The sequence below is a fragment of the Cynara cardunculus genome (assembly GCF_001531365.2).
Source record: "Cynara cardunculus var. scolymus isolate 2C chromosome LG 12, CcrdV1, whole genome shotgun sequence".
Classification (NCBI taxonomy): domain Eukaryota; kingdom Viridiplantae; phylum Streptophyta; class Magnoliopsida; order Asterales; family Asteraceae; genus Cynara; species Cynara cardunculus.
In genome coordinates, this window is record NC_037539.1 from 7,405,507 (window position 1) to 7,418,437 (window position 12,931).

The 12,931-nt window shown below is 37.2% G+C and overlaps 3 protein-coding genes across 3 annotated transcripts; 1 reads left to right on the top strand and 2 right to left on the bottom strand.

The window, feature by feature from the left end:
* The first annotated feature begins 266 nt into the window (after nt 1–266).
* On the top strand, nt 267–3,256 carry LOC112523466 (laccase-6). The gene is made up of 5 exons (XM_025133083.1): nt 267–544; nt 641–885; nt 976–1,104; nt 1,915–2,856; nt 2,937–3,256. Exons 1-5 carry the CDS (start codon nt 267–269, stop codon nt 3,065–3,067), a joined length of 1,725 nt encoding a protein of 574 aa, XP_024988851.1. The 3' UTR covers nt 3,068–3,256.
* Nucleotides 3,257–3,623: 367 nt separating this feature from the next.
* On the bottom strand, nt 3,624–5,430 carry LOC112523467 (pyridoxine/pyridoxamine 5'-phosphate oxidase 2). The gene is made up of 7 exons (XM_025133085.1): nt 5,274–5,430; nt 5,134–5,183; nt 5,009–5,066; nt 4,892–4,924; nt 4,664–4,759; nt 3,966–4,136; nt 3,624–3,888 (listed from the first exon to the last, which is right to left on the bottom strand). Exons 1-7 carry the CDS (start codon nt 5,361–5,363, stop codon nt 3,790–3,792), a joined length of 597 nt encoding a protein of 198 aa, XP_024988853.1. The 5' UTR covers nt 5,364–5,430; the 3' UTR covers nt 3,624–3,789.
* A 1,883-nt stretch (nt 5,431–7,313) lies between these two features.
* LOC112523050 (ORM1-like protein 3) lies at nt 7,314–12,887 on the bottom strand. The gene is made up of 4 exons (XM_025132485.1): nt 12,752–12,887; nt 12,399–12,634; nt 10,670–10,818; nt 7,314–7,727 (listed from the first exon to the last, which is right to left on the bottom strand). The coding sequence occupies exons 2-4, from the start codon at nt 12,576–12,578 to the stop codon at nt 7,589–7,591; spliced, it is 468 nt and encodes a 155-aa protein (XP_024988253.1). The 5' UTR covers nt 12,579–12,634; nt 12,752–12,887; the 3' UTR covers nt 7,314–7,588.
* Nucleotides 12,888–12,931: the final 44 nt, after the last annotated feature.

Below are 12,931 nucleotides of genomic sequence, written 5' to 3' on the forward strand. Positions count from 1 at the left end.
AGTATGGGGGGGGAAATGAAGACTAAGCATCTCCCAACAACTTATTATTACAAATCCATGTAAAGGGAATTATGAAAGCTGACAAATTTAATAAATCTTCACAATCCCCTTTCTTCTTCTCCTTTCTTTTATTTAAAAACAATATTTCTTTTAAAAAGAACAAAAAATGGTCTAAGTTCTTGATTAAAAAGCCTCCCACCCTGCTGTTATATCCTCACTCCTCCCCTTCACAAATCTGCCTCTCCAGGTGTGTATCCAAAATGGCCATGGCCAAATTGGTCAATTCATTCAACTATCTCCTAATAAGCTTACTGTTTCTGTGTGCTCATAACATGCTGCATGCCATGGCACAATGGCCAAAGGGAGGATCAACCAGATTCTACGACTTTAAGGTCCAGATGCTAAAGGTCAACAAGCTTTGTAGCACCAGAGAAATTGTAACCATCAACCAGATGTATCCTGGACCGGTTGTTTATGCCCAAGAAGATGACAGGATTATCGTCAAACTCACCAATGAGACACCCTACAATGCCACAATTCACTGGTATATAACACTTGTGTGGGATATACTGGGTTCGTTTGATTTGGTTTTTAAATCTTTCTGATAGAATCTAACACTTTTATTTCATCCAAATATTAGGCATGGTGTTAGACAGATGCTATCTTGCTGGTCAGATGGTCCGTCTTACATTACTCAATGCCCTGTTCAATCTGGACAGACTTTCACTTACGAGTTTACTCTAGTGAAGCAAAAGGGTACCCTTTTCTGGCATGCTCATTTTTCGTGGCTTAGAGCAACCGTTTATGGTGCCCTTATCATCTACCCCAAAACAGGGGTTCCCTACCCCTTTAAATACCCTTATGAAGAGCATACCGTAATTCTAGGTAAGTCTGCATGAACTTAAACAAACGCCATTTAACCTTGCATTTTAACAAAAGAATTAGAGTATCATAGTTCACCTTTTGTTCTTGCAGGGGAGTATTGGCAGAGAGATCTAGTGCAGCTTGAAAAGAATGTTACAACTAGCGGTGGAGGTTCTCCAGTAGCGGATGCTTATACCATCAACGGTCACCCTGGCCCCAACTACAACTGCTCTACAAATGGTACTCATTATATCAAACGGGAAATCTTATTCTATTTTACAATTTTTTTTATGTTTTTTTCCATAGAAACACCCTGCATTTTGCAGTAAAGGCACCTTCATCGTCCAGTGCATAAAGAAAATTGCAAACACACAATCTGATATTAGAAATTATCTCACTTTCATGGTAACAGATATTGTTCACTAGGGGTGTGTTGGTACATGGGACAGGACGTGACAACACAAAAAACTTATTCTAATATTTGACGCAACATTAGACTAAGGGGCCGTTTGGTTGGTTTTTCACCAAGTCATGTATGGATAAAGTTGTTTGTATGGATTAATCTGTCTGTATACATTGGGAAGGTTTTGTTTAGGAGGGTTTTCTCATAGATGAATGAAACATATTTTTTAATTGGGAGGGACAGGTTAGGAAAAAACTTGGCTTTCTGCATAAAACTCTCCTCTCGAAGCTTACTGAATAAGTCATTTTCTATATCTTTAAGCCACTACCGAACAGTTATGTATAGTTGATTGAATAAGCCGAGTCCCATTAAGCTCATTAAGCTGCTAACAAACAGACTTTAAGACAGGACCGGACCTGAGTAGGACAAAAATTCATTGTTTTTGGCCCCACCAGAATAGGTGGAACAAGAATCAGGGAGAGGAGACAAGATTGTCAAATTAAAACCCTAAAACCTCTCATAATTCTTCCACCCGCCTACCTCACTCTCACCTGTCTAGTTCTGTCCAGACCCATCCACATACCTAACGCACTCTAGGTGGTATATGCGGATGTCTGAATGCTAATTTATTTTCCTTTCTTTTTCAGATGTGTACAAGATCAATGTTGTACCTGGAAAAACTTACATGTTAAGGCTGATCGGTGCACTTTTGAACATGGAGAGCTTCTTCACAATTGCTAACCACAAATTAACAATCGTTGAAGCCGATGGAGAGTACACAAAGCCATTCACCACTGATCGTGTTATGCTTGGACCAGGTCATACACTCAATGTTCTGGTCACAGCCAATCAGAAGATAGGAAGATACTCCATGGCCATGGGGCCCTATATGTCAGCCAAGAATGTCCCATTTCAAAATATAACATCGATTGCATACTTTCAATATTTAGGTGCCACACCCAATAGTGTGGCTTTACCAGCCCCTTTACCTAGATTCGACGATAATCTAGCCGTTAAAACTGTCATGGATGGTTTAAAAAGTCTTGATATTGCCGATGTGCCCAAAGAGATAGACACGAATCTTTTCTTTACTATTGGACTTAATGTCAACAAGTGCGGTTCAAGAACACCAAATCAGAACTGTCAAGGCGTTAATGGTGGCGTGATGGCTGCTTCGATGAATAACAACAGTTTTATTAGACCTAATTTTTCTATCTTACGAGCTTATTATGACCATATCAATGGCCATTTCACTGAGGATTTCCCAGGTTCTCCACTTAGGTTCTATGATTTTGTTAATGGGGCACCTAATTCACCTCCTAACAACACAGGATCAATGAACGGAACTAGAACAAAAGTTCTTGAATTTGGGAGCAGGGTGCAACTCATATTACAGGACACAGGGACGATCACAACAGAAAACCACCCAATTCATCTTCATGGGTATAGCTTCTATGTCGTAGGGTATGGTAGTGGGAATTACAACCCACAAACTGCAATTTTTAACTTGGTGGACCCACCTTACATGAACACAATCGGCGTACCAGTTGGTGGATGGGCTGCAATCAGATTTGTTGCTGATAATCCAGGTATATACTTAAAGAAACACACTAAGAAGATCAATGGGCAATTGGGTATTTATTTTAATGTTCATTTTGAAATGTTTTAGGGGTTTGGTTTATGCATTGTCACTTGGAGATACACTTGTCTTGGGGATTGGCAGTCGCATTGATAGTGAAGAACGGACAAGGGCCAATGGAGACACTTCCTCACCCCCCAGCAGATATGCCCAGATGTTAATTAGGTCTTTCCGATCATATGGATGATAACGGCTTGATCTTTTCTGAAGTAAAAGATTCTTTCAAACAAGTGTGCATTAAGTGTGATTTCATTTTCTTAGAACAAGTGATGTAACTTATATAGAAACCCATGTTTCAATTTAATAAAAATGGAAGTTTTGACGATATTCCAAATACATCAAATCCTTCCTCGTGTTATGTGGCCATTATAGGTAGAGAATTGGATTAAAGAACCATAATTTGGGAAAGTTAGTGTGCCTAAACTATATATTATATTAAAGCTACAGAATAAGCCAAAAGGCATCCTAAGATACAGTATTTTAATCAAAGTAACAAATACCTCGTTATGTAGCTCCCTATGAAACTACAAGCCTCCTCCCTCAAGAACCTGAAAGAAGTTGAAATTGAAACGAAAAATCAGTCCATTTGACCTCATATGTCATACTCATCAACCAAGCGGGTGAATAAATAGAGCTAAGGTGCAACCAAACACCTTTTAATCATTTCAGAGTTGTGGTATTATTTCAATGATATGGAGTATGAACAGAATCAAGAAATCACATGACATCATACACGAGAAGCCTTTTTATTCCGTTTAGATCATAAAAATTGAACATATTCTACACCGTAGTGACAATTGATAAAGGTTTTCCCAACACCAATGAAAAATTATTTAATCGAAGCTTTTTACAGCATACAACAGATTAGCTAACATGGAAAAGATCAGGGGTTGACTCTGTCAGAAGTCCAAGAATTCTCTTCGTTGGCATTCATCCTGGAGAAGGTCATCCTCTCATTACTCTTCAAATTCAAGTAATCAACCTGTGTATAATGGAAACTCCTACAATTATAATGAATGAAATATAACTATAAATATAAGATCTAGAAAGAACTTGGACCTGATCAGGGTCTAGAACTAGTAAGCAATAAGCTGCAACAGGACCAGCAGAAGGATCCAATGAGCTTGGCACTTCGGTTGGTTGATCTCCTAGAGAGGGAAGCCCTGGATTCGGTCCCAAGTACTGGAGCCTGGACTTTGGTGAACTAGCAAACCAAGCTTTCTCTCTTTGCTGCATCATAGATTCCGGGTTATTTAGCTGAATGACGGTCTACAAATGAGTGTTTTGCAAAAATGACCCTCTAGTGTATTACTAAGTTTTTACGGGAGCAAGCTGTTTTAAACCAGGAGCAAACTGTTTTGCACAAAAGGGCAGGTCAAATGCAGGTCATTGAACTATAAATTTTATGCTCCTAATCAAAAACTCATTTGAGATCATTTATCCGAAGGATACCATAGATTCCAGAGATGATGAACACAGATATTTGCTCTAATTTTTTCAAATATTCCCGAAGTACCACAATTTCAGCTCAACTTTGTAAAAGAAATTGTTTGGAAATAAGTGTCCCATTTAGTGCAACATTGTCAACATGAGATATTGGGAACCACAGTTCTGAAGCTACATTCGACAGTACATGTATCCTTGAACTTTCAGTGTGAACATTAGGGAGTAATGGTATTATAAATATTGTTTTCATTTAGAAGAATTTCAAGAAAAATAAGTGATGCTGAACCAAAGAAATTATAAAAGTGGGCTACCTGAAGTTTCATGGGATCAGGGTTTGACCCATCAATTACATCAACCGCACCATTTATTCGAAATTGTTCCCATGAATCCGTGAAATACCAACAAATCTAAATCACAACCACGTGATTTCGAATGTGAGAAAGAATTCTAAAGAAATTTTACACAGTAATAAACTTGATTATATATTAAGGTATGCAACCAATATGCAATCCAAAAATAGGGAATCAATCTGTACATACTTCAGCAAATGGGCATTGTTTAAGATCTTCAATCTGCAGTTAAACTTTTCAAAATCAAGACCCAGTTTTGAATACCTAATTCACCTCTGACTAATATTTGTAACCCGAAATAATCACCTTGCGACTTCTGCAGTCGGTGTTCATTTGAATTTTATTGTTTGTATCTTGAAATCCCCTGCATAAAACAAGATTACAAACGCCCAAATCTCGCACCATATAGTTCGTGCTTGTGTGTGTAATACCTGTAAACAACAGTGCGATTAGCGGGTCTGCCGTTAGATCCTATTGTTGCCTGTAAAACCAGAAATGCAGAGCACTTTTATTTGTGATAGAAGGTGTTTGGATAATATAAAAAAATGGCATGTTATGAATATATGCGTACCAGTTGAAAATAAGAAGAGTGTCTGAGGTGGGAATTAGACTGCAGTGCATTGAGAAGAAGCTGTTTCCATGGCGGTATTACTGTACCCATTTCTGATTAGGGTCCTCGGAGTCGGAGGTAGCTGGCTTTAACTCGGCTCTATTTGATCATTTCATAAATGTCAGGGACATATCGTGTCATTTTTAAATAGTTAAAGGATCTAACAGAAACCTTCTAACATCCGGATATGATTTGTTGGATTCCGATGAAATCTGATAGAAATTGGAATCGTCAATTTCGTTGACCAAATTTAATTCTTACGTTTACCTCATGGAATAGAATTGAACTTCAAACATTCCCTCAACCATGGATTTCATCATTCCTTCGTAAAAAACATAAAATTGAAATCCTTTCTAATCAAGATTTTTAACATGACAAAAAATACCTTCATAAATATAAAACCCTGGGCACTATCATTCACGTTCTTTTCAGCAATAACGATGAATGTTCCTTTATCGGCACTGATGAGAGATAATGTGTGTCATTAATGGCATGAATTAGTAGATGCATTTACTGATGTTAATCAGTGTGTTTATCTACAATGTTATTCACAGGAGGGCGAGTCATGAGTGGGTAAACATGCTATATGTTCCTATGCTACAAAACGGTTTTGTAACCTCTCGTAATTGCTCATAAATTTTGGTAACTGTTTACTTTTTAAATTCTCGGTGTTAATGTACGACCCCTTATGCAGTTTTTGTGTTTATTGCTCTTGCTTTTCTACCTAAATTGATATTGTTTATCTGAATTATACTTGAGTAGCTTTCGTGTAACCCACACAGATATATGGTCGAAATATTCTTGATCCAAGTTCTTTTTAGTGATTTTCATGAACTCCATTGTCCCACACTCGGATTCCCAACGGTTGGATTTTTTAGTAATGATATAACGATATAGCACTAGTTCTCATATGTCGATATTGTTTCGCTATGGATTGGTTAAGTATCGAGATAGATATTAATCTCATCAATCATGTCTATGTTTTATTACAATTTTCATTTCATTGATTCTTATTTTCATTCGTGAAATGCTACAAGTTGATTATTTATTTTTATTTCGAATTTAGTAGTTCTTAAAAGTAATTTTAAAAAAGTAGTATTATCGGTCATATTACTGTAACGGTGGTATGCCTATTTCTGATTGTAATCTCAACAAATCCAAATCAATTCAAAATAGTATTTGCCAAACAAAAGATTCAACGCTAAACATCATTAAAGCACTCTTTTGGAAGTTGGAACAATCCTGTTTCCTGTTGAATTCATGGATTTGCTCTGTTTTCAATGTAATAATAGCCTGCAAACAATGAATTCTCTTATTGTACCAATCTTAAATCCTGTGTGTGCACAGTTCTGATTTCAGGATGGGTGACACGTGAAGCTCAAATCAACTGCAAAAGAGGAACTTCTCTTTTTCTTACCGAGACACTTCTCATCTTTACTGAGATTTGAACGGTGGTTTCTATGGAGGCTAGGATTTATGAGTAACCCGTATACAACTTGGCCAATGACCCTTTGGTACTACATCAATTAACTCTCAACTCAATCAACATACTTTTTCAAGGCTTGAAATCCCCAGAAATGTTTGTGTTGAATGTGGCTCGAGAAAGAACCAAGGATCCATATCAGCTACTCAATTTCCTCATCAATGGCAAAACCAATTAATCTTTCAGTTCTCTTCTCAAGATTTCACTCATGGAGGACTTAGGTTTCCAAGGTACACAAGATGAGCACCAATATGGTTTTTCTAAAGCTACCATAAATTGAAAATAGCAATATGAGCACCAATTTGACATCTGTTTCAGTTGCATATTTGTTTATGACTACTACTTCTGTTGGGTTAGATTCTTTCAGTACAAAAGGTACGTCTAATTCGAATTGCCATATTGAATCAAACAGGACTCCATCTCCAAGAATTTGGAGTATGCAAATTTTCAAGAAAATATCAAGAATACAGTGGAAGATATGAATAAAAACAAGGGGCCATGATATCAAGATACGAACAAAAACAAAGAGCAATTTAGATGTATAACATAATTCTGATATGAATCTCCTGAAATGCAGTAAACTTCCACTATACAAAGATGACTCATCATGTTATTTTTGGTATCTCGTAGAACAGGAAGGCAGAGAAACAAAAATGGTACACAGCAAGATAACCTTTTTTCCAATCTTGACTTACTATACAGTGATATTACCCATTTCAGAACAAAAAGAGTTAAGAACTAGAGAAGGGGGGAGGGGTTCCAAACTTGATGAGTGATCAGCATCAGTCAGTGGTCACATATCTCCATTAATTCCGAAGATACGGACCTTATGCATATTGGGGAACTTGGCAATAACCAGCACAAGTACAGCAACTGTGTTGAGGAACAGCATTGGATGCTGGTAATCAGTTGTGTGTGAGGCCATTAAGTACCTGAAAGTGAAAGAAAAATATAAGTGATCATATATTTGAATATGTTAAGCTCTTCCGTTATGTAGTTTATAATCTTTAACTTCATGACTGAAGCATACAAAGCAATCCACACACATTAAAAGTAACTGCATGCATTTTTAACGTTCACCCTGAAGCCAAAACCATATTAAGATCTTCCATTGTCTACAAAACCATGTATTTTTACCAAAATCACCTTCAAACCTCTTACTACAGTATTGTATACACTCGATTACATAAAAAGTTAGAAAGAAGTTAAATCTATATTTACACTTGACAACTAAAAGTTAACAATATGACTCTTATTTGACTTTTTTAAAAAGAAAGGCTAAAATAACAACTTTATTTTCGTTTTCGTGTCAAATTTGAAATAGGACTTTTTTTGGGGGGGGGGGGGTATGATTGTCCCAAGTTAAATTGTCTCTTTCCAGCTGATGTCTTCGCATCTTGCTATACCAACAAGCACACTAAAAAAACCTAAAAGATTAAAGGCTTTGGTAATCGGTATTCAAATTATGAACAAGATGGTTTTAGGTTTACAATTCAAAATTTAATCCAACTATGACACTTGATTACATATCTAAACATCATGCTGTTACTGAACCCGAAAGCAATCAACAGTTGGTGCCATTATCTAAAGCCTAAAAGTTAACTGATACTCAACTTCACAAAGCTTTCGTTCCAAATATAGAAGAGACACCAATAGGCTACAACCTTATTTGTCACTACCAAAAAAAATTCAATCCAAGGACAAAAGAAACTAACATGATCTTGTAAAAGGGAGCGTCTTGTATTATTCCTATTAAAATTTGAAGTTCTCTCGAGTCTTGATAAACGCTAGGGATGGCTAAAAGATGGATTAACAGTAATTTATTAGAAATAAGAGAGAAAATTGCTTTATTGTACGCATGTTACTATGTCTATATCGGACCTACATTGCACCATACTTCATTTATCCTTCAAACCCACCACAACCCCATCCAAGAAAAATGGAAGTAGGAGAGAGGTACCCTGTAACTATTGTGATTATTAAAAGAAAAGCAAAAGCACAATTAATACATTTAGACATTTACTAAGCACAAGCCATCCTGTGCAATTGACAAAATATATCCTGAAGTTTTGAGTGTCTTCAGATATCGAAGAGTTTGGTGTGGAACAAACTGAGAGATGCTCAAAAAAGTGGCATGACTTTTCTTTATTTTTCATTTGTGTTTTTATTCTAAGTTTTTCTTGACTTTCTTGACTTCATAATTCTTCCAAGAAGTTGCGCATATGTCACATAAATCATACACACCGGAAGTTTTGTCTTTCATCCTTTTTTGGTAGTCAAGTGCAAAACTCATTCCCAGGAAACACAAGCAAATTGTGCACTTGGGACAGGGAAATAAAGCATGTAGCAAACCTAAAATGTGAAAGGATCAGAAACTAACCATTTTTCCAGCCACTCTTGGTAGTTAGCCTTTAGATTTAGGTGAACTTAAAAAATGATCAAGAACATGTCTAAGGAATCATCATGTCCACTAAGGAAGCGTTTGGTACGCGGGCGGGCGAGAGCGAGATAGGTGGGTGAAAGAATTATGGAAGGTTAGAGTTTTAATTTAATATGGGTAGTTTAGTAATTTACCAATTTTGTCTCATCTCCCCGACTTTTGTTCCACCTATTTTGGTGGGACAAAAAAATTGTTGTCCCACTCGGCTCTTGTCCTGTCCCAATCTAATGTCGCACCAAACGTGAGACAAGAAGTTTCGTATTGTCATGTCCCGTTCTGCCTGCTCCTTGAGTATCACGGGATTGAATACCCCGACCTCCCAGAGGCTCCCGAGAAAGCTATTTCAGCCTTCCGGACAGTTAAGGGCAATTCCTACGTCCCTCATCGGTCTGAATCCCCCCGCGTACCAAACACAACCTTAATGGAATCACCATACTTGGTCTTGAGCCACTCAGGTTCTAGTAAGTAGCAATCATTCCATGTCGAATATCATCAAACAAAACGTATTTTCTCTAGCAAAATCTTATAGAGTGGTCATTTTTTTCTTCCTATCTCATAAGCATGGAAATAATAGTGCAAAGATTGAGTAGCGAACCCAGGCTACCAAACAACACAATGACATCAAAATGAACACCATGCATGTAAATGATGCCTCAAATCCAGATTTAACACTAATGCTTATGTCTAACAAAAAACTAGCAAAGGACTTGGCTAGAAGAAGTGAGGTGCCTTTGATAAATAGGAAAAAAAACCAAACAGGTTGGCCAAAAACATGGCAGCTTTACACCTGACCGACGACATGACCTCCGATAGGAGGTCTTGCAGATGGCGCATTAGGGTATCAGATTTTGGTAGAGTAGGTTAATAGGGTACCTTCTAGGATACGTGGCGCAGAGCCTCTTTGACCTGCAGATAGGAGTGCCCCTTTGTATGTGTGTTTTACCCTCTTTATGTACTGTCTTTTATGTTCTACACTCTAGTTTTCCGTCTTATCAGAGGCCTTTTGTGCACTCTTTTATTTTTACACCTTTTGTTAATGTTGCTTCCTCGCAAGCTTTTCTAACTTCTCCTTGCTTTCTGTTTGTTCAAGTAACTGTTTTGGTCGCATCCTAAACCTTCTAAGAAGAAAAAAAAATGGTATCATAAGCCGGTGGTCTTCACAGAAACAACCTCTCTATCCCTAGGGGCTAGGGGTAAAGGTATGGTCTGTGCACATCATACCCTCCCCAGACCCTACCTCCTGCTAGGATATATTGGGCACACTTGGTTTGGTTTTGAGGACAAGAAGGTAATAAAGACAAGAATACCATAAAAATGGTCTATGATAACTTGGCTAAATCCAGAACATTATCTATTAGCATTCACAATAGTATAGATATATGATATTGATGATATCCACTTTAGGCTAGAAGGAATCTACATAAGTTTACTTACAGCACCACAGGTACGACGGTTAAAAACTTTCTGTTTCTAGTAAGCTGCTTCCCATTGTCTATCTGCTCCCACCAGGTCAGCCTGTTATACATCCCCTGGTCTTCAGCAAACGGAGTTCCTTTCATCCAATGGAAAAAGTGATATGTAACCTAACAAGAAAAACAACTTATTAGCCATTCACCATGGATATAACGCATTGAGAACATTTTAATTGAATCAATATCCAACCAATAGAAAGCTAGAAAATGTGAATGTCACTTTTTGCATGCAACATAGAACCATCATACTGCTACAAGGCTGAAGCTTCATTATCTCTGTCTGTGAGTTTTTGAATGTAGACTAGAGGGACAGGCAACGCCTAAATTGAACTTGTAGAATGATAAAATTGCTGCAAACGGGCCATTATCAAAGCATTCCCAATTAACGACATGAAAGCCCAACAATCCTGTGCAAAAGCAAATTTGCTTTTGGAAGGATAAAAACTAAAAGCAGCTCTAGATATTATTTAGGGATTGAGGCCATCCACAATCTCAAAAGGATAATAGTTATTAGCAAAATGCACACTCCAATTATATGCAAACTCAACAAATGGCAAGCAACTCTCCCAACTTTCAAGTTCTTTGAAATAACAACTCTAAGTAATTAAGACAAAGTTCTATTAACTACCTCAATCTGTCTTTCAATTTGGGATGACTTGCAGTAGAGAATAAAAGCTAACACCCAGTTTACTCCGAAGCACACGCCAGAAATGACTCAAAAATTTGACTGTCCCTATCACTCACAATAGTACGTTATCTCTTTAAAGAACAATTCAGCAATGTGGGAAGCATCATCAGTTTTATGACATGGAATAAAGTGTGCCACCTTGGAAAAACGATCAACAACGACAAACAGAGAATCTTGGTCATTCTTTGTCCTAGGCAATCCTAGCATGCCATTATGTTATAGTGAGCTACAACGACGGTTTAAGTGCATAAGTGCCTAACGTAGCTAGGTTAAGAGATACTTGAGCATAATGCCATAAGTCTTTAAAGAAAACCTCATTCTGCATGCTAGAACGGTGAGAATTCAATAAAAACACTGATCTAAGCCAAAGGATTCTCTGGACAAAAGAAAGCCATTGGATATATAGATATAGGAATACATGGAACGGAACATAGTCAAGTCAATAAAGAAACAGAAATACTTTGTTGGAATACAAATTTCCTGAAAAGCTAACGGGCATCCTCTTTTTTCTATGTTCAACAGATCATCCAAGTGCAAGATTCCAATCAAGTATTCCAACCCTCCACAACACACTACATCTCAAAGCAAGTTATAACTAAAAACCCAATGCTCTGAGTGCATCATCATTTCATCAGGTGCCAAATTCCAAGATCTCATCTTTGTCCAAACATAATCAAGTGAGTCTTGAATTCAACATCAACCAACTACCCAGAACTTGATAATTAGACAAATCTAAACCCAAAAATAGATAAAATTCAAAATATCTAGGACATCAAGCATCTCATTGGGTTGCAATTTTTCCAACTTCAACCAAAACCGTATTAAATAGTTGAGAAATGGATGACATTGATTCACTAACAATATTGAAGTCGGTATTCTACATAAATTAAACCAATCAAAGATCAAACACCTTCTAATAACACATTCCCTTACAAATCGAAAGCCACAAACCCTAAAACCCAAAATGCTTAAAAGAAAAATAAATGATGTTATGCGTAATTACCAGGAAGTGGGAGAGATTAACGATGGTCCATGCCATGCCAGGGGTGCAACCAATAACCGAAAGAATCAGAAGCCATGAAAAGAACAGGATCAAGATGTACGTTGTCCATACTCCTGGATACGTGAACCAGTCCGTGTTTCGATTCAGATCCGTCGTCGGTGTCGCCTTCACGTACATCATCTTCCGTGATTACTATCAACTTCACCAAGATTTTCTTGATGAAATGGGATTATGATCTGCGAATTATTCCCAAACCGAATAAATGATTAATAGCCAAAATCCCACGAAAACTGTACCCTCAAAAAAGCAAAATATGTTGCGAATCATAAAAACTCTCAAGTTTTGTATCATACCAGGGTTGACGGTGGAAATTTTGCAAAAATGTTTTGATCGATCGGGAAGGATGTGCAACCCAAAATTTCAAATGACCCTTCTCTCTCAATTTTCTTTTGGTTTTCCTAAATATCATCCACCATATAAGAATTTGACAAGATTTGAATAGATGTACATGGTGTTATGTTTCTTGAGAAGGA

Excerpts from the sequence above, each read along its gene's own strand:
- LOC112523466 (XM_025133083.1), top strand. The coding sequence starts at position 267 with ATGGCCAAATTGGTCAATTCATTCAACTATCTCCTAATAAGCTTACTG. Across the intron at positions 545-640 it reads TACAATGCCACAATTCACTG|GCATGGTGTTAGACAGATGC; the intron begins GTATATAACACT and ends TCCAAATATTAG. Across the intron at positions 1,105-1,914 it reads CTACAACTGCTCTACAAATG|ATGTGTACAAGATCAATGTT; the intron begins GTACTCATTATA and ends TTTCTTTTTCAG.
- LOC112523467 (XM_025133085.1), bottom strand. The coding sequence starts at position 5,363 with ATGGGTACAGTAATACCGCCATGGAAACAGCTTCTTCTCAATGCACTG. Across the intron at positions 4,760-4,891 it reads AACAATGCCCATTTGCTGAA|ATTTGTTGGTATTTCACGGA; the intron begins GTATGTACAGAT and ends GTTGTGATTTAG. Across the intron at positions 3,889-3,965 it reads TAGTTCTAGACCCTGATCAG|GTTGATTACTTGAATTTGAA; the intron begins GTCCAAGTTCTT and ends CATTATACACAG.
- LOC112523050 (XM_025132485.1), bottom strand. The coding sequence starts at position 12,578 with ATGATGTACGTGAAGGCGACACCGACGACGGATCTGAATCGAAACACG. Across the intron at positions 10,819-12,398 it reads TTAATCTCTCCCACTTCCTG|GTTACATATCACTTTTTCCA; the intron begins GTAATTACGCAT and ends TTTTCTTGTTAG. Across the intron at positions 7,728-10,669 it reads ACCGTCGTACCTGTGGTGCT|GTACTTAATGGCCTCACACA; the intron begins GTAAGTAAACTT and ends TTTCACTTTCAG.